The 20,424-nt window shown below is 37.1% G+C and overlaps 2 protein-coding genes across 2 annotated transcripts; one reads left to right on the top strand and one right to left on the bottom strand.

The window, feature by feature from the left end:
• On the top strand, positions 1 to 3,459 carry LOC113710985 (glutamyl-tRNA reductase 1, chloroplastic). The gene is made up of 3 exons (XM_027234094.2): positions 1 to 541; positions 1,271 to 1,512; positions 1,980 to 3,459. The coding sequence occupies exons 1-3, from the start codon at positions 199 to 201 to the stop codon at positions 3,108 to 3,110; spliced, it is 1,716 nt and encodes a 571-aa protein (XP_027089895.1). The 5' UTR covers positions 1 to 198; the 3' UTR covers positions 3,111 to 3,459.
• A 4,997-nt stretch (positions 3,460 to 8,456) lies between these two features.
• On the bottom strand, positions 8,457 to 11,609 carry LOC113711764 (E3 ubiquitin-protein ligase WAV3). The gene is made up of 2 exons (XM_027234960.2): positions 10,958 to 11,609; positions 8,457 to 10,817 (listed from the first exon to the last, which is right to left on the bottom strand). Exons 1-2 carry the CDS (start codon positions 11,357 to 11,359, stop codon positions 8,856 to 8,858), a joined length of 2,364 nt encoding a protein of 787 aa, XP_027090761.1. The 5' UTR covers positions 11,360 to 11,609; the 3' UTR covers positions 8,457 to 8,855.
• Between the last annotated feature and the right edge of the window lie 8,815 nt (positions 11,610 to 20,424).

Below are 20,424 nucleotides of genomic sequence, written 5' to 3' on the forward strand. Positions count from 1 at the left end.
TGTCAAAATACTTAGTACAAACAAAAAACAAACAAACGAATCAAAAGCCCATCCCTCTCAAACCCCCGGCTTAATAGTTAATATCCAAACACCCCCTTAATTCCGCTTCTTCGGAAACAGCAACGACAGGCTGCTCTTGCTCTTGAGGGGGGGAATTCAAGAGCGACGACGTCGTAAGGAGTCTAATTGCCGGCGGAAATGGCCGTGTCAGCCGCATTCGCTGCTGCAAAGCTGGAGACTTTGTTGATCAGCAACGCGACGTCGTCAGCTGCGGCTCCCATGGCCGCAGCTTCTCCAGCTCAGGTTGGGCTGTTTCCCAGGTCGGCTCGAGCCGCCAGGCGCTCCCTGCAAATGTCTAGCGCCTCTGCCCTGAATTTGAATGTTAATTCAACTTCTTCATCCGTTAGATGTGAAGTTGCTTCTGATTTTTCCGTTGAAACATCCGATAAAATGGACTTCGCCACCAATGCGGCTTCTTCTTCCTCGGCTTTGGCTTCCAGCTTGTCCGCTCTTGAACAGCTCAAGACCTCAGCTGCGGACAGTAATCCTCTTCTCTTTCAATTCATTCATTTTTGCTTCAGTTTGTTTGAATTTCTGAAATCGGTTTTGCTTAATCAGTTTGTATATTCTGCTAGAGTAGTTTTTTTTTTCTCCTGTGAATTCTTTTAATCTTTTTTTTTTCAGTTTGTTTTCTAGTCAATTTTGTGTAAATTGCTTAAAAAGAATCACAGTCATTTCCAGTTGCATTTGTTCAAAATCTGTTTGCAAACTCGAGAACGTGCATATGTCCATGAACGTATATTTGCAAACTTAGGTTTGTTAGAGAATGCAACTCCTAAACTAAGCTTTTACAGACTTGCCGAGTACCTGAGTTGTAAAGTCCTTGTTTTGATATAAGAAGGCAGCGGAATGCTTACCTTGAATCACTTTTTTATGCCCTATATGTTGGTCATTTGGTCACCAGAATGTTAAGTGTCTTGAGTATTTTGATTGTCAGTTAATTTGCTTTTGTTGACAAATTATATTCACCTTATTGCAGTATACATGCTTCCATAGACTCTGGTGGTTTCTAGTGGCCTGAGCTCCGGCATATCATGCAAATACACTCTTTTTACCTTTATTTCTTTTTTCTAATATTCTAATGCCAGGACATATGAAACCATGTACTCATTATAGCAAGGCAGTTAATATTTATGCTTATTTTGCCAGGAACAATTTGATGTTCTAATGCCAAGATTAACGTTTTTTTTCTATATCTGATATCATGCAGGATATACAAAAGAAAGGAGCAGTATTGTTGTCATTGGGCTTAGTGTCCACACTGCACCTGTTGAAATGCGAGAAAAACTTGCAATTCCTGAGGCAGAGTGGCCTAGAGCCATTGGAGAGCTGTGTGGTCTGAATCACATTGAAGAAGCTGCTGTTCTTAGTACCTGTAATAGGATGGAGATATATGTTGTAGCCCTTTCTCAGCATCGTGGCGTGAAAGAAGTAACTGAATGGATGTCTAAGGTATCCTTGCACTTCCCATGGGACACAGAAGTTAGATAAATATTATCTTCTTTCTCCTATAATGCCTTCTATTTTTGGCTAATCATACTGTCTGTCACTGCAATATGCTGTGAGTGAGACTTATCGGCTGTCTAATGGGGTCCTTAATCTAAGAATGGTTGAACTTGTTAATGAATTAAATGGATCAGACTCACCTTTATGTTTTTAACTTCTTGGGTAAGCATTGGATGGGTATTTTGCTCTGCAACAACTTTCTCGAGAAACATGGTGTTCTTCTCTTCTGCTTACGCTGACAAAAAGACCAGGGATGGGGAGGGTGAAAGGAAGAGCAGTTTTGCTTGTTTCATGCTATGATATCCCTAAATATTATGCTAGCATTCTATCCAATATTAATGTAACTTATATTTTTTGGAAACAATTAAATGGTGCTTAAACATTCAAACGGTTGTTGTTCCTTTCTTTGACAGACTAGTGGAATCCCTGTTTCAGAGATTTGTAAGCATCGTTTTCTACTCTATAACAAGGATGCTACACAGCATATCTTTGAAGTATCGGCAGGTCTCGATTCTTTGGTGCTAGGAGAAGGACAAATTCTAGCTCAGGTCAAACAAGTAGTAAAAGTTGGTCAAGGGGTCGTGGGATTTGGGAGGAACATCAGTGGGCTGTTCAAGCATGCAATCACTGTTGGAAAAAGGGTTAGAACTGAAACAAACATTGCAGCTGGTGCCGTTTCTGTTAGTTCAGCTGCTGTAGAATTGGCTTTAATGAAGCTTCCTGAATCCTCCCATGCTACTGCTAGGATGTTGGTAATAGGAGCAGGAAAGATGGGTAAGCTTGTGATCAAGCACTTGGTTGCAAAAGGATGCACAAAGATGGTCGTTGTAAACAGAAGTGAAGATAGAGTTTCTGCCATTCGGGAGGAGATGAAGGGCATTGAAATAATCTACAAGCCCCTTGGTGAAATGATGGAGTGTGCTGCCCTAGCAGATGTTGTTTTCACCAGTACTGCATCAGAAACTCCTTTATTCCTAAAAGAGCATGTCACGGATCTTCCACCTGTTGATCCCAGAGTTGGGGGTTTGAGGCTTTTTGTGGATATATCTGTTCCTAGGAATGTGGGAGCATGTGTCAATGAGATTGAGGCTGCAAGGGTGTACAATGTGGATGATCTCAAGGAGGTCGTGGCTGCTAATAAAGAGGACCGTCATAGGAAAGCAATGGAAGCTCAAGCAATCATTGCTGAGGAATCAAAACAATTTGAAGCTTGGAGGGACTCCCTAGAGACAGTTCCAACTATTAAGAAACTGCGAGCATATGCCGAGAGAATTAGAGCTGCAGAGCTGGAGAAATGCTTGTCAAAGATGGGTGATGACCTTCCAAAGAAGTCAAGGAGGGCTGTTGATGATCTTAGCCGCGGCATAGTTAACAAGCTTCTCCATGGTCCCATGCAGCACCTGAGATGTGATGGTAGTGACAGCAGGACTTTGAGTGAGACATTAGAGAACATGCATGCTCTAAACAGAATGTTCAACCTTGAAACTGAAATATCTGTGTTGGAGCAGAAGATTCGTGCTAAGGTTGAGCAAGCTCAGAAGTAAGCTCCTTAACTTTTATAATGCTTTTTAGGGCCACAAGGCTCAATAAGAGGGGAACTACTCAGATTTTCTTCGTGTGGCGCTGTTGTATATTGTTGTTGAATAGGTAAACAGGGAAAGGTTCTTTAGGGATCTTTCTCAGTTATTCTTTGCTGTTCCATGTTTCGGCATACCTGCAATTGCGGATCTCTCAATTGTATCGAATCCCATTGTATGAACACTCTAAAATATCTCGGTTAATATCAAGTGAGCTTGATATAGACCAGAAGGTCCGTACCTGATGCTTGCCTACACATTTTAAGATGATGTGCTTCCTGTGTAACTAATGTTCTAAATCTGCATTTTCTCTTCATACTACTTGTAGCCCGGATTTATTTTGTGATCTATTCTCACTCCCATAAGAGAGTTGCCAGAAATTTTTATGCATTTTGAGATAAAGTAGTTTGTACAAACATTCTGCTTTTGCTTACACGACCCTCATAGTCTCATTTACAACTGCTTATCGTCCCGTGGAACAATATATCTGAAAATCGAGGATTGGAATATCCACGGGTATGTTGCAACTTGACCTATTTAGGCTTCTTGATTTGGGTTCGAGAATGCTAAAGCCCGTGGACTTCATAGTCCTTCTACGACAGCCAACACCCACTGAATCTTGCGCTACGAACGGCTTAACTACATCCAAGCCCACTCAAACATCCGAGATACTACTGTTTTTTTCCAGTGTTTTGTGTGATCGATCGTCCTCGGCTATTCCTGGTGATGTTTCTGACATTTCCGGCCCACTCAAACCTCCACATTCGACCTGCCCCTTTTTGTTACAGTATTCTAGTTGAGATCAAACAAACATGGTGTGATAAAAAAAATTGAACCCAACTTTACATCTGTCAAATATTTTTATGTTCGTTTTGTTTAGCCAGGCTGCTGAACCTGAACTTTGTCAACTTTCTCTGGTTGGTTTTCATTATATCAAACACGTCTTTTCCTTTTTGGTGTGGAAAATCAAAGAGCTTCTTAGCAGGAGTTGGTGATGCATGTTATCTCATTACTGGCAGGAACAAAAACACACGTGCTGATCTTCTGGCCAAGATGAGCTTGAATCTACAATCCCATGCTACATTGTCACTAGATTCAGCCAAAATCTTTAGCTACGCATTCATTTGATAAGATCTTCTAGTCATCGTTCAATTGGTCTGTATTTGGTCTTTATTCCTCCATTCCACCACCAAAAAAAATCATAAGTGAACTCTCCCCCTGCAGATCTGTACGATAGGTTTAATGGTAATTTTGTTGGTCACTGGTATTATTAGCAGAAAAAATCACACAGCGGAAATAAATATATCATATAGTTATTTGGTGATGGATAATTCTCAAAACAAATACTGAGAAGAGCCTTAGGATCGGAAGAATAGGGAAGGAGCAAGACTAATATATTAACTCAATTAATTCAACATCTGCCCAAATTGAAACCATCGTCAAACAACCCCAATTCCTAATATTTGATGCGAACCCGCCTGAAAGTATGAACTCGTATCTCATGAAGCCCTGGACCTAGACGAGAAATCACGAACCAGCCTATAAGTATGAATTCATATCCCATCAAGTTGATTTGTGGGACTGGGAGTGTTTCTTAACCCACAATTTAATAATTTAACGAATCAAAATTATTTGTAGAAGAACGCTGCAACTAAGATGTACACTTGATTGATAAGTTCGATTGAATACCCTCAAAAAACTCTAAAGTATTCAAGATAGGTTCTTTTGGACAAGAGAAAGTGATAAAACTCACGTTATTTGCTGGAAATTCTGAAAAATAATAAACATTTGAAGGGTTAGGCTATTTATAGCCTTACAACAACTCAAAACCCTAATATAACTTGGATTAAAACTCGGCTCCCTTTAAACACTAAGCTGGCTGAATTTAATCACTTAATTAAAATACTTAAACAACTAAACTAATCAACTAGAATTCGGCTTAATTGGAGGGTAATTTGGCCGAATTAAAGGCCCTAATGAAACGACTGAAAAAATAAGAAAATTGACATTTAAACCCTTGCTTAACAAGACTAATTAATGACACAATTAACTAGCAAGATAACTTAGCCAAACTAGCTTGCTTCTAACTCTTCAAGTGCAACCAGCAAAGTAAGAAATGGAAACTCGTCAAGTTGATAGCTTTCAATGGTCCTTGTGTCATTGCCAACTCTATCTTGAATTGTATAAACAAGCACTTGTAGTGAATCTCTAAACTTTCTTGCACGCGACCCTTGTAATCGCACCACTTGAAATTTGAACAACTTGATCAGCCTTGAACCCTTTGGACCTTTTATCAATATAAATCTAACTTACTAGTTACCACTAACTATTATAACCAACTAAATCTAGGAAGTAAACTTTCTTTTGGAAACTACGAATTGCACGACATGACTGAATCTAGCATTTCCTAATTCGTAACCCAATATGAGAACTAAATAAAACAATTCCTAAACTTTACTAATATTAGGAATAAGCTTGGTTTAAATTTTGTCAACATCAATGCATGATGTGAGGGGTTTTATCCACTTCTATGTTGCAAAAGAAATTATTAGTAGTATGGCTAGCTACTGAAAGGAATGGCAGACTGGTTTAAATTTTGTCAACATTAATGCATGATGTCAGGGGTTTTATCCACTTCTATGTTGCAAAAAGAAATTATTAGTATGGCTAGCTACTGAAAGGAATGGCAGACTTAAGAACGATGGTCTTGCATAAGAAGTGGGGAATCATGCTCCTTCAATCTTACCAAAGAATGGAGCATTAATCATTACAAAGCAAAGCACAAACATTTTAGAGAGTTTCTCACTCAGAACAGAACCCTCATGCTTCACCTCTTATTCTCCACAGGAAAACATACAAATGGAAACGTACGTGGACCTCTTTCAGCCTTTTGGTGCAGTGTTCACGAGGCTCATGTCTGTCTGGACTAGGGGTGTTTCGCGAATCGAGCCGCTCGCGAGCGGCTCGAATACGAGCTCGATTCGAGCTCGTCAATATCGAGTTCGAGTCGAGCTCGAGCCAATTAAGTCGATCTCGAGCTCGAGCTCGAACTCAAAAACATTAAACTCGTTGGCTCGCGAGCTCAATTATATATTTATTTTTTATTTTTTATTTAATAGTAAAATTACATATATATCCCTAATATTTTATTATTTGTTAAAAAATTATTATTTTATTCATTTTTAAAAATATTTATTTATTTTTTATTTTTTAAAAATAAAATAATAATAATTATTTTTTTATTTTTTAAGCTCGAGCTCGACTCGAATTTGATTCGAGCTTGATATTTTGAGCTCGTCGAGCTCGAGCTCGAGCTTCACAAAATTAACTCGAGCTCGGCTCGTTTAGCTAAAGCTCGGCTCGTGCTCGGCTCGTTTGCACCCCTAGTCTGGAATCTGGATGAGTGTGACCTAATGGCTAATACATTCTTCTGTTCTTGGTGCTAGAATGGCCCCTCTTTAAACTTTGCTTCTTGGTTTGTGTAATCAGACATGCATTGGCCACAGTTGTTGAAAATTGAAATTTAGATGTATGACTAGTGATCAATGACTAGTATAGTGTCAAATGATTCCACCAAATTAATTCATCTTTTCAGTGTCCTTGCACTGTTTTTGTGCCCCTTAAAGGGGAGGCTGTAGATCTTCTAATTTCCGAATAGTTCAGTGGAGGAGGTACCAACATGGAGCAAAACTCTACGTTGCATTGTGCCAATGCAAAGAATGATTAAATTCAAGACAGTGACTGAATAGTATTATTAGGTGGGATCTCCAGTAACCATCGATAGCTGTCCTCTTGATGTTCCAATTTTCCGTGTTCTCAAAATTTTGGATGGGGTTGAACTTGAATGGACAACACTCATGTCGATTGGTTTTCTTTTCCACAGCCAAAATCAGGCAGTGAACACATGGAAAAAGAAGAAAAAAGAGATGCAAGGACGGGTTTTCTTTCTTCTTCTTCTTTTTTTTTTTTAAGTCTTATTTCAACAAATTTTTAACTTTTAATTAGTACATTATTTTCGCTTGAAGGATGTACTAGAAGATAAAATTGGTGTGCAAGTATACACCTTACCTCACAAAATTTCCCAACCATGGATGGTATAGTTGATTGACAAAAGTTGATATGATAATATGTGTTTATTATTCAGTCTCATGTCTCTTGCTGGAGGGAGGGTGCCAGTGAGCCCGTTTGGTATTTATTCATTCAGATAAAACGTCAAATTGACTACAATCCTGATCAGTAAGTGTTCATTTCAAACATCAATAATCAACACTATTGGATGAATGTTTTAATAAGTACAAAAAATTTGACGTAAACATGTTGGCTCACTGGTTTTGATCTTCTCTGTCATTCAAAGTGATGGGAATTTGGGATCATTCCACATGGTAAGTCTCCTGAAACTGTGGTCTAAGGTCAAGTTTTAAGTTGGAAGTCTAATCCCACCACCACCAGGTCCTGTTTCTTTTGGAGATTATCCCTTTTGGCTGTAGAAACTCTGAATAAAAAATAGTTGACAGTGATGTGATGGGAAAAAACCTCAGCAAATACAGAGCTTTGCTATGATTTCATCTAAGTCATTTATTGGCTATTGGATGGAGGCTATCCTAAAAATTGCATTAAATGCCAAAATTTTTTTTTTTTTTTTTTTTTTTTTGGAAATTGCAGTGCATTAATTAATGGTACTGCCCCACTCCCACAAAACCAGAAAGTTCATTGAACAAGAAACCATACACATCATTTCTCCAACATCCCTTGACTAACTAATAATCATTTCTTTATCTAGTTCTTTTCTTTGGAGAGAAAATTACATTACATTTGTATCAATCCAAAAAAAAAAGAAAAAAGAAAAACAGTGTAGTCATTCTAGCCTAGTCTTCTACTTCTAAGGCAACTGCATGCATGGCGCAATGATGTTGTGTTGTTCTTCTTTCTTCCTCTTCTTCAGCCAGCTAATGAAATGAATCTGCAGTCTCCCAAAAACAACACATTAGATGAAGAACTCATGATAAAATGAAAATGCCTACTAGTTTCGGACCGACATAAAATTTTCCGTTAGGTGGAATGGATCGAATGCAGCACTTTTTTTTTTTTCCCCATTTTTCTCTTGTGAAACTACAATAATAATAATTGAATTCTGTTCCACCTCGCAATGCAACAGCAAGATCCAAAAGAATATTTTGATGCTTCATCTCCAATTCTCCCCAGTCATGGTCTCAGAAGTACAATAATGCACACAATACAGGAGGAGTATTTGCTCCGCCTTAAATGCTTTTGTTGATTTGCCTAGGTTAGACACTATAAAATAAAGTTAAAAAATGAGCCAAAGATGAATATAAATTCGGGCAAATTAATAAATTATCTGGAATTTTGGATTGAAAATGCATTTACAATCCATTTCATGATAGAAGATCAATTGTCCCCACAAAAGCAACCTCTATCCATGCCAAGAGCCTAAGACAAATTAGGGCCCATCAATCAATCAGTCTAACGTGGGCCTTTGGGGTCACTCCCTGCGGAAAGAGCCGGGCCGTCGGATCCCAACTGTCGCTATTCCATTTTTTGTGGGCCATAAGGCCCACTCCTTCCTTCTTTTCTCGGCACCTTAACGTCGGAAATTTCTATGTTTCGATATAAAAGTTTTTTTTTCCTTTTTATTTATTTTCAGAAGAAGGGGGGGTGGAAGGGATAAAAAAGATTAAAAAAAAGAGAAAGTAATCAAAATCTAGCATTTTCAAAGCCGTGCAAGTCGCTGACTCTGTTCACGGATTTCTTCATCATGGCCACTTTAGCCAGCTTCTCAGCCGCTCTCCAAGCCGATGTTGGAGTCAGCGGCTCACCATTCTCATCCAGAAACAAGCCGGCTTCCTTCTCATTCACTTTCCGCCGTTGGATCATCAGCTGCTGCTCCATCAACTGCTGTTCATGCTGCCTCCTCCACTGCACCTCAGCTAGCTCAGCTTCCAAGCCTCTTACGTACTCACCAGCCGATTCGCACCTCGACTGCGCCAATAAACCTCGAGCCGACGACAACAAGTGCATGGCGCTTGTCAGCTCATTCTGCTCAATTAATCGCCTAGACTCCGCAATTGCTCGCGTAGTAATAAAAAGATTCCTCAGCCGTTCGATTCTGGGCATTGATGCTCTGACAGCTTGCGGCCTAGGCACCAGCAAAGCCTGTTCTCGGCCGGAAACCGCCTCCTGGGTCGCCGGATCTTTGTGATAGCATTTAACTGATAGCACGTGGTGGGTCCCAAAGGTTGACGCCGGGACCCTCATTTCCACCAGCAATTCCTTCTCCTCCTCGGCGTAAAGGTCACCAAGCCGGATGCAGTCAGAGCCAAGAGCTGTGGGCCGTCCGTTACACGAATAAACGGCTGTGATCTCGGCTGGGTCAGAGCCGGATGAAAACCCGAGCTGAATACGTAAATCTTGAACCACCACGCTTAACAGACCACCAACGCATTTTGAGAAAGCATCCTCGGCTGGCTCCTTGCTGTAGCCGGCTTTCCGACCAAAACCGGATGAATGAACCGGAATTTCTATGTGAGAAAACCGGGTGGACGAAACGCGGGATGATGATCTTTGCCGTTGATTATCACTACCATTAGTTTGCACCTTTTCATCCTGACCGTCCGATAGCAACATAATGCTGGCTACCGGATTCCTCTCCCGCCGGTCATCAAGAATTTTAGTAGCTTTCTTCAAAGCCTCGCCAACACTGGTACCGTGGCTACAAACCAGCCGGTCGATTATCCGGCGAGCCGAACGCTGACCCTGAGGATTCATCCTTCTCAAAGGCATTAGCCTTTTCGGAGTAGCCGAGAAGGCAACGATCGAAAGCCGGTCAGCCGAGCCCAGGGAGGAAACAACGAGCCGCATGGCTCGTTTCAACATATGAAGCTTGGCTCCAATCATGCTCCCACTCACATCCAGCACGGTCACCAAGTCAATAGGCGCGCGACGCGCCGGGTCCTTAAAGTGTACTGAGTTGCTATTGTGCGCCAGGGGTGGCGGGGGAGGTGGAGCTTTAACTTTCAAGACGAAAGCAAGAGTTTCATGGGTTCGAGTCGCGGAGACAACGGCGGCTTCAGGCAATAAACTCACTTCCACGTTTCTGAAATCTTTATTGGGACACGATCCCAAAGCATCATCACTAGGAACCGGGTTGACGAAGAAGCCTTGAAATTCTTCAACTTCCACGTCATCACCGTCTTGGTCTTCTTCATTCGCCTCTGGAATAGGAATAAATTTAGCAACCCCTGCTGTTGGTGAAACCAAAGGCTCGTCATCGTTGTAGGGTCTGGAATTCAGCTGCTGCTTGGCATTTGGGATTTTTTCTTGTTGTTGCTTGGTTTTGAGGTTTGGTAAGAAATTGTGGGGTTGGGAATGATTGGATTTGGTTTCTTGGTAGCATGTTTGGGCGGTGGTAGTATCGACCATTATGTCCTTTTGTTCTACCGCGGCCCCTTGATGTTGGTGGCTTTGTTGTTGAAGCTTGTGGATGGCTAATAAAGGGACATCCTTCCAAGAGGAATTGCAAACTGGGCAAATGAGGGTGCTTTGTTTCCTCACATGTGCAGCTATACAAGGGAAATGGAAACTGTGGGAGCATTCTGCTGTGTAAATAGCCATCCCCTGTCCAGCCTTCACGCTCTGCATACAAACTCCACAACTATTCTGCAACGAAAAAAAGGGGGGAAATTTTTTGTTTTTAATATTATTATTACAGCTCATCTGAATGTCCCAAAATGGCAATGGCAATGCCATTTTGGATGTTTATCAATTAGTATTTTGATGGTGGAGTTGAAGTAACTTACCCTGGTGAGGCGGAGGCTGTTCTTGAGGATTTTAAATGGGGATCTCGGAGAAGAAGGGTTAGAGCCAAAACGTGGTTTTTGGCTCTTGGTGGAAGATTTTGGAGTATTATTAGTGGTTTTGCAATGGAGCTGTGGGCTAATGAGGGGGGTGTCATTATTAGAAGAAGGTGCACAAGTTTTGCAGCGCAATCTGGGGCTTTGGGACTGCAAACGAGGAGTGGAGGGATTGCTTCCGCTGGATAAAAAACCGAACTTTGCACAGCTCCTGTGACTGGGACTTGGACTTGGGATTTGGTCACCATCGCCACTTAAAGTTTGGTTCTGCTGCTGCTGCTGCTGTTGTAGTTTTTCTGTGTCTCTTGGGATTGTTGTGCAAAAAGCTCTTCTCCAACCTGTGCCCATTTCTATCTATCTTCTTACAAAACCCAAGATAAAAAGTTTATAGTCAAAAGCGGACACAAAAGAGGTGAGGTTGATAAAAGAGGTGAAGTAATAAAAGAGGAGAAGGATGAGGGGGTAGCTGCTGTTTGCTGTTTGGGTTTTGGAAGTTGGATCTGAAGAAGGAGCTGACAAAGAAGACAAAAGGGCAAGATATAGAAGAGAACAAGACGAGCATGGGATCAAATGAAGGAGGAAATACAATACAAAAACAGTTCTGTGATTAAAGATAGAGGAAAAACCAACTCATCAGACCCTTCTCAGTCTCTCTGCAGCATCTCTTTCCTTTCTTTTTGCTTCTCTCTCTCTTTCTCTGTGCCTTAGTAGCAGTAGACTTTAAAAAGATCACTGCATATGAAAAGGGCTTGAGATCTGCTGCTCTTTATCTCTCTCCCTTTCTCTCTATATATAATATACTAATGTAATGTAGTATTCTATTCTCCCTTCTTGCGAAAAAAAAATTTTAATACTCACTTATTGAATAGACAGTACAGTACCCTTTATTCTCTATTATCTTCCAAATTTTACGTTAAGAAAATAATTCCTTTACACCCACAACTTTTTGGTTTTAAATAATTATTAAGGTTGGATATGGAAACAAACTAACTTCCTATGCAATTAAAATCTTTTTGTATGATGGTTAAACAAAATAATAGTTCGAGTCAGCATAAAATTTTTTTTTTATCATTTGTTAAGATATGTCATTATTTTTTAAAAAATATTTTAATTTATCATAAACTTATTTTTAATCACTTTTCAAAATCTTGTTTGTTGGCCATGATTTTATTTGATATACATCATTGCAAAGTGTTAGAAATCAATCTTATCCAAATACTCTCATAGTTAATAATGACTCATAAGTCATAAACCTCTACTGATGATGCAAGTAATAATAATGGTAGGAAAAAAATATTAGCTACTCATAATATTTTTAATAATTGCCACTAACTACACATTTTCTCTCAAAATTTTTTCTTATGAAACAAACATATTCACGAAAATTATTTTATCTTTTCTTTCTTTCACTTTACTTTCCCTCTAGTTAATACTTCCACAATAGTAGTAGTACATAATAACCTCTTATAAAGTAGCACATGATGCTTGAAAATTCTCACAAGTTAGTAACTCCAAATTAGGTTTATCGTCTCCGGCAAAAAAAAAAAAGTAACTCCAAATTAGAAAAGTGTGCACTATTATGCATTTACATTCATTCAAGAAAAGGGGTAATAAATTTGGAGCTAATACTTCTTGTTGGTATTGCTCTACTTGAGAAATTTTTTACCTGGCACCTGGTGGGTATATTAAGTGGCTGTCTGCATTAGTAATTTATTAACAGCGAAGGTCAACTGTTGCCTTTTTGTGCATTTAGCTTTAATCTTAGCTAGAGTAGAGTTGATTGTGGCCGTCGATTTTCTGCCAGGTCAAAAGTTGCTAAATTGAATTGGGTGCTTTAATTTATGGGAAATTGTAAGTTACATTACTTATTACTTAGTTGGTATATACACATTCGCTATTTTTCATTGGCTTAGAATGCAGTCAATGAAAGCGTGTTAATATCAAATAGAGGTCTATGTGTGTCGTTGCCTAATTTATTTATCATTTTCTGATAAAAATTGGAGCTTCGATTTAAGCTGTTACATGAATCTGATTTAGGCAACAAAATTGTCATGTGAGATTTGAGAGCTTTCTTGTTTTCCTTAAAAAAAAAAAAAAAAAAAAAAAGAGCTTTCTTGTTGTCTAGGAGAATTTTTTCCAGTTGACCCCCAAAAATGGTTCAATCAACAAAGAACGTACACGCCTCTTTCTCCTTGCTTGGAGAATTATTATTGCCTCCCAATTTCTTTCAACCCCCCCCCCCCTCCTCCTTATGTATTTGCTTGCTAATAGAGGCCCCATTTGGATGGTGAAATTTTTGAGTGTTTATATGAAATTTTACTCTAATTTAGTCTAGAAATTATACTAAAAAATTTTGTGTATTTTGAGGGTTTGGACTTTTTCTTTTTCTTTTCTTCTTCTTTCCTTTTTTTTTTCCTTTCTTCATTTTCATTCCTCCGTCCTCCCTCCCTCCTCACCATTGGCCACACCACCGTCTCACCTCCTCTTTTTATTTTCTCTTCCTTCTTCTTCTCTTCCCTCTCCCTTATGATCGTAAAGGAAAAGAAAGAAGGAGAAGGAAGAAGAGAAGGAGAAGGAGAGGAGAGAGAAGAAGGAGAAGGGATAGAGAAGAAAAGGGGAAAAAAAATAAGTGTGTGGGCAGAGTACTGGCTTGTGGTAGTAGATTGAGATAGGGAAAGAGGAAGAAAAAAATTTTGTGTGTTTTTAGATTTTGAGGTATGACTATTAAAAACTTTGGAACACTTTGATACAATTATAAAAAATAAAAAATAAAACTTGTTCATTAAAAATATAGCCAAAAACTCGTGGTGCTGAATAGGGCCTCGTTGTCTCCATAATAAACGTTTGCTCCATTTCGTCTATTGTTTTTTATATCACATAGCCAAACTCAAAAAATTTCTTTTTCTTTTGGACTTTTTTTGAATTCGATTATTTCTTCTGGGTGAATTGAAAAATAGGCAACCTCAAAATTGAACATTAAACCATCATAAGATGGAAAAAAAGTAAAACAAGAAAAGATCACTCAAATGGAGATGCCCAAAAAAAAAAAAAAGGGGGACATAAATGCCTATGCATGGAAAATGGAAGAGGGATCGGAGGAGGTTTAACTAACTGTAAATTGCTCATGCATGGTTCCAATGATCCAAGATGACAACAATTGTGGTTCTAGCAGAGAACATAACAGAGCTCGAGATGGCATCTGCTGCAGAATCCTGGCCGTTAATCCTGTGACTCCATTGAGTCATCATGATACATGATATGATCCCAATAAACAACACCCGTAGACCTCTCTACTCTAAGCTACAGCCAGCCATAGCTGGGTAAATGAACAGAAATCAGACCCTGTCGTACGTACCATATATATATATATATATTTATATATATGCAGATAGAGTTGTACCATACTGGCTACTTCTGAAAAAGCCATTTTAAAAAGTTGAAATTTATGCGTGTTGTGCAATATGGACAGCTATGAACCTACTACTCCTGCTCCATTGAAGAAGAAGAAAGAAGAAGATGAAGAAGACGAAGGTGTGGAAGGCTTTGGAGCCTGTAGGATTGAGAAGGATGCAAAATTTTCTTGGTGTTAGCGTCCAGCTTGCATTGCATGCATACTGCTCATGTATCTAGAGGTTTGTTAAATGCAATCCCCAACACATTATCATTATTACATATAAATTGCTCTTGCAGGGAAATTAAGGATGTTACTGCTGAAGATGTGGACAAGAATCTGTTGAAATTAAAGGCAACATTAATATTCTGATTTCTGACCCTGAGACGACTTGCTTGCTACACCCCCAAAAAAAAAAAAAAATTAGGTACTGTCTTGACAAATTCTGGGTCTTTCAACGTTGATATCGAAGTTGTATGGATAAAAATATATTTGAATGTATCGTAAATATATTCTTTTTATTTCTTCACAGAGATCTTAGCAAAATGAAGAATCTTGCCATTTGTTTTAATTTGATTTATTTGTTTTAATTTGATTTAAAACAAAACTCATCAAGCTCGTATTTGTTTTAATTTGATGGCCACTTCTCATGCACGTTCATTTCATGTCTAGTTTTTACTTATTTTAAGTTTGAATAAATTGATTCCAAACACGTTATTCATGAAATTCTTATAGTATCCAAAATCTTAGAACAAATAATCCATCTCTCAAAAAAAAAAATTTATGTTTTTCACGAATACATTTCTCAATTAATTTTTAATCTAACATACATCAGATTGCTACAATACATTTTTTTTATATAAAAACTTTAGAAATTAGGAACCAAATGATTAATGCTTTGTTTGGATATCAAAATTTTTCAAATAATATTCCGTCTGCATCATAAATACATTTTTTAATCCATTTTTTTATATTTTCAATCACATTTATATTTCACATACATCATATTATAAAAAATATTATAATAATTATACCAAATAATACTCCGTCGTCCATGGGACAACACTTTAATCATCTTTACCGCAGATTCGACTCTCGTGTTATTCTAGTAGCTTTTACAATGCCATCACTTCTTAGGGCCTAGCAGGCTAGCCAAGCAACATCGAATATTCTGACTCCAATGAAATATACCCAAAATAAAAAAATCATCCAGAAGGCCTATAACTCAGTATTTAATTGCTATAAAACTGTTGCACAATTATTTAGGCACTGGCTTGACAAATTGTTTTTTGTTTTGTTCCTTAACGTTGAAGTTGTACGGATAATCATCACAAAGTGATGCATTGTATTACATTTTCAAAAGCTAAATCTTCACAAAGACCTCAGAGAATGAAGAATCTTGCCATCTTGCATTCATGATTGGCTTAGGTACATTACAAGTATGTTTTAAACTAACCAAAATTTTCAAGCTATTCTTTTTTTTTTTTTGTTAATATGAAATTACGACTTTCGAGCTCAAATTGAAACATGTTCTCATTTGTTTAATTTGATTGACTATTACTCATGTCCATTTCATATTTAGTTTTAGCTTATTCAAAGTGTGAATAATTACTTCTGAGCATGATCATATCGGCATGTTGTCCATGAAATTCCTCCCGTTTGAATTAGAGTTTTTGCAATTTGTTTTAGAAAAATATACAATAACTATATAATGCAGGCAAGGTAAAAAATAATTTAAAAAATTGTATCAAGAGAATATTTTAAAAAAAATTTTCTAAAAAACTCGCAATACAAATGGTTAGTATCCAAATTTAGCACAAAAAATGACCACTTCAAACATCCAAAGCTTTGGATTGTATTTTTTTTAAAAAAAATTTTTACATTTTTTATGAACACATTTTTTAATTATTTTTTTATCTTACGTACATCAAATCACTGCAGTACATTTTTCTATAAATACTAAAAAAAAACAGCAATCAATACAGGCTAAGCCTCACGTAATAATAACAAGTTGTGTGATTGATAAGATTAAACTAAGGATAAGAAAACGGAGAAAATTTTCAATCATTTAACTATTGGATTACACTCTATTGTAGTATTATTCTACTATTACTACAACACCATCAATCCTAGGCCTTATCAGCCTAACCTAGCGCTAGACATACTAATCTTGCTTTGTCCGAACAAATCCAAAATAGTCAAAGTGAAGATAGGATGCAACTGCTACATAATCAATCAATAATGGAGCTACAAATTCTGTATCCATATGCATCCGTTGTAGGCCTGTTTCTGCCCCTTCTGCAATTGGTACCTTCCCAAAAAAGGATCAGTTTAGTAAAGACTTGACAGAAGTCGCAGCATCCATCAATTGTCAATAATTTACCACTTCTTCACGTGTGGCCTTGCTCTTACAAACGAAAGGGAAATCAGAAAAAATTCGACTCCTCCTTTCGCCGTTCGATCTCTCGTTGCTGACGTCCTTTTTTCCCTCTGGAGTCTTGGAAAAGCGTGACTGACTTCTGGAACGCCAACATTGTCAAATTATCAAAGTGCTTTATGGACTTTTGGGGAGTGTAAATCCCATTAAAGCAGCCTCCAATCGCAACCTAATCATTATATTAATCAAAGTTAGGCAACGTAAAGCCACTTTTACTACTGCAATTATTATCTAATTCTTGCCATTTTGAACGACTTAAGGATTCACTTCTGATGCCATGTCTTATCCACTTAAGAGTTAGGTTTACTGCTTTTCTGATTTTTCACCGCCCTCTGTGGTTCTCTCCGTTGCCAACGCAGCTTTGGAAACTTTCAATTATTAACTGATGACCCACTAAAAAATATTATCCTCATCCGATGTTTCCACTTCATATTTAGTCCAAGAGGTGTTCGTATGGTCATAATTAGTTTGAGTTAATCTTATACATATAAACAGACAGTATATATATTACCACAATTTGATACATGATATCTAAGCAAATATTCAAGTTTTATGCTATGCATGAGTAGTATATATAATATTGATCCAATTAGTTTAATATGAAAAGTTGGCACTTTTACATTAGCTAAGGCAAATAAATTTTTTGAAGATTTTTCGTGAAATTTCCTAAAAAACAGATTTTTCTTGAAATAAATCTTTACAAAATAATTTTGTAAATGAGATAAAATGGTACTAATTGAACGAACTTAAGACATTCAAAAATCAAACTTATGAAAGAAAGCTTCATCCAAATAGGACAAGAGTTTAAAAAGACAATTGCATCGAAATAAAATGGGAAGACGAGTTCGAGCAGCTCAAATAGCTTGTCGAGTTCGAGCTTGAGTCTAGTACGTGGAATTTGAAAGTTGTTCTAGTGTAATCAAATTCAATTGAGTTTCACGTATATAGGTTTTTTCAATTTTTTATTTATTAGTATAAAATATCTTTGTTTTCTTTCTTTAAAATTATACAAAATATAAATAATTTTAAATTTTCAGAACTTGATTAGGCTCGATTAAACTCATTTGAACTCAATTGGATTCAATTTATATGAGTTTGAATTCGAGCTCAAGTTTGAGTAAGGCAAAACAAAATTGAATTCAAATTTGAGTCCAAAATTTTAAACTTGAGTCGAGTTTGAGTAGTTGATTCAACTCGATTGCATCTCTAAAATGGCCTTAGAGTAGGAAGATACAATATGGGTATGGAATGGAAGTACCAGAACTAGAAAAGCACCTTCAAAACCATATATAAAAAAAATTTAGAAACTTTTTATAGTACAATAATACTAATAAAGTTTTATGAAACACCACAAAATATTCGATCCATACCTAAAATTGGCTCTATTCCAAGACTTTTTTTGATCCGTGGATACATCTTCCAATAAATATGTATTATAATAAAAATTTTTTGAAAAAATCAAAAAGAACAATTGACCAAGGAAATTATTGCCAGGGTTTGAAACTTTCTGTCAACACTAATTTAAAAAGCTCTCCCCACATGGCACTAGATGCCTGATTAGTCAAGGATGCTTTTAATTTCTCTCGTAAACAACGCGCAAGCAAAGACCAGAAGGAATTTAGTGTCATAAAGGGAGAAGAAAAAGAATAAAACTCGTATCAACAAAAGGAAGTGATTGTGCGCAGGTTTTAGGATCACATGCTTTGCTGTTGGCTTCTTATGAATGTACTAAAATTGTTTCCAAATTCCAAGAACAACGTATCAAGGTTTGCTGAACATTTTTTATCTTGAAATAATCTAGTTGAAGATGAGAAAAACAAATAACAGCAGAGCAAAATAGATTTTAGATTTTCTTTTTTTTTAACTATCAAATTTCAAAAAAAAAAAAAAAAACCCTTATCGGCCAATCGCAAGAGTCAGAGTAGGCAGTCATGCTAGAGCGCAAAATCACATATATTGAACAATTATACACAATTTTTAATTGTTATTATTTCCTTTAGCCTTTTAAGTTGATTAATTTCCCGGTTCGGAAGATTGTTGAGAAGCTATTTGTTCAGCACATAACATTAATACAGGACTTCCATATTGATTCAACAAAGATTTTTATGTTGCTGTTTGTCTTGCAGAAGAGTATCATCATATGGCCATCATCTTCAGGAGAAATCAGTTTTATTTTGGAGCATGCCTCGTTCCAAAAGCGGTCACCTGCGGGCTAAGAAGATCATCATTGCTTTTTTTTTTTTTTTTTGGGTACAAAAAGAAAGATAAATCAATAAATTAAAAGGATGATAATCATTGGAATTGGTCAACACGTTAATAATCATTAGGACTTAGTATTTGTCGACGAATATGGTAGGAACTAGGAACGACACATGTCATGCTTCTACTATCCATTCATGTCTCTAGACTAACCCTTTTTCTTTCATATAGAAAAATGTATAATTCTGAATATGTATATATATATATATATATATATATATACATACACACAATGCAATGGCCATATATACATATATATATAATTATTTACTATTTGGTAGTTTTGAATAGTTTGCAGTCCAACTAAGCTGTTTAAATCTAATACCCTTTTTCTTTTATGGTAAGAGGATCAATAATGGTTTTGTACTTACTTCCATGCTGATTCGAACCCACGATCTCTCAGAGCCACCGGTGAAACGTTTTATCAATTAGGCCGTGCTTTGTTACCCTATTTAAATATAGTACCTAGAATGTAGACACTGTGATAATTATTCTAATAGTATCATATACGGTAATTTTAAAGCTACAGGCATAGGTAAAGCTATTTTAACTCTTACTTTTGATCCGTTGTAGTTTTAAAAATTCTCGATTTTTGTAAGTGTCTGAAAAGAGGGCAGAGAAACTTGAAATAATTTTTTTTTTTTGCATTGCTTACTATATTATATTTTGTAAAGTGATCTATGTAAAATAAAAGATTATTAGAAAAATTTTAAAAGTGGTCGGAAAACCTATTAAAAATGATATTGAAAATTTTTTCTCAAATAATTGCTCATCAAACCTGGGGAAAACATTAAGCAATTTATACATGATAAAAGGACAAAATGCATTCTTGGAATTTTTTTTCTGCATATAAATTGACGGAGACATGGAGTCTAAATGCATCACAAAATACAAGGATCCATATGATTCGGGTCCCATCCAACCCAATATCTAGGGTTGGGACCCGAATCAGATGAAATTATGCTGTTGTTTGGGAGTATGCCTACGTGGCAAGAGCATGCCATGTGCAATGTCCAAGTAGGATCCTAAGCCCTACATTGCATTTTCATGGGGGAGGGAAGGGCCATTTGGCGCTGTTCAGTCAACGTCCTCCTCACTTTGACTATTTGGATTGTATTCCTATGTTGGAATCGCCCAATCCAACAGTAACATGCTTTTCCTTGTTCTCATGGAACATTCCAAGCCATAAAAGTACCACATCTCCTATCCCATCATTTTTGGGACACCCCCAAAGCCAGCTATTCTGATTTTGTGACCACTAAATTCTTATTCATTTATTTAACACCTCTATTGTCCATAGATATATATTTCACACTCTGTATATAG

Source organism: Coffea arabica, chromosome 10e, assembly GCF_036785885.1.
Source record: "Coffea arabica cultivar ET-39 chromosome 10e, Coffea Arabica ET-39 HiFi, whole genome shotgun sequence".
In the NCBI taxonomy this organism is placed as follows: domain Eukaryota; kingdom Viridiplantae; phylum Streptophyta; class Magnoliopsida; order Gentianales; family Rubiaceae; genus Coffea; species Coffea arabica.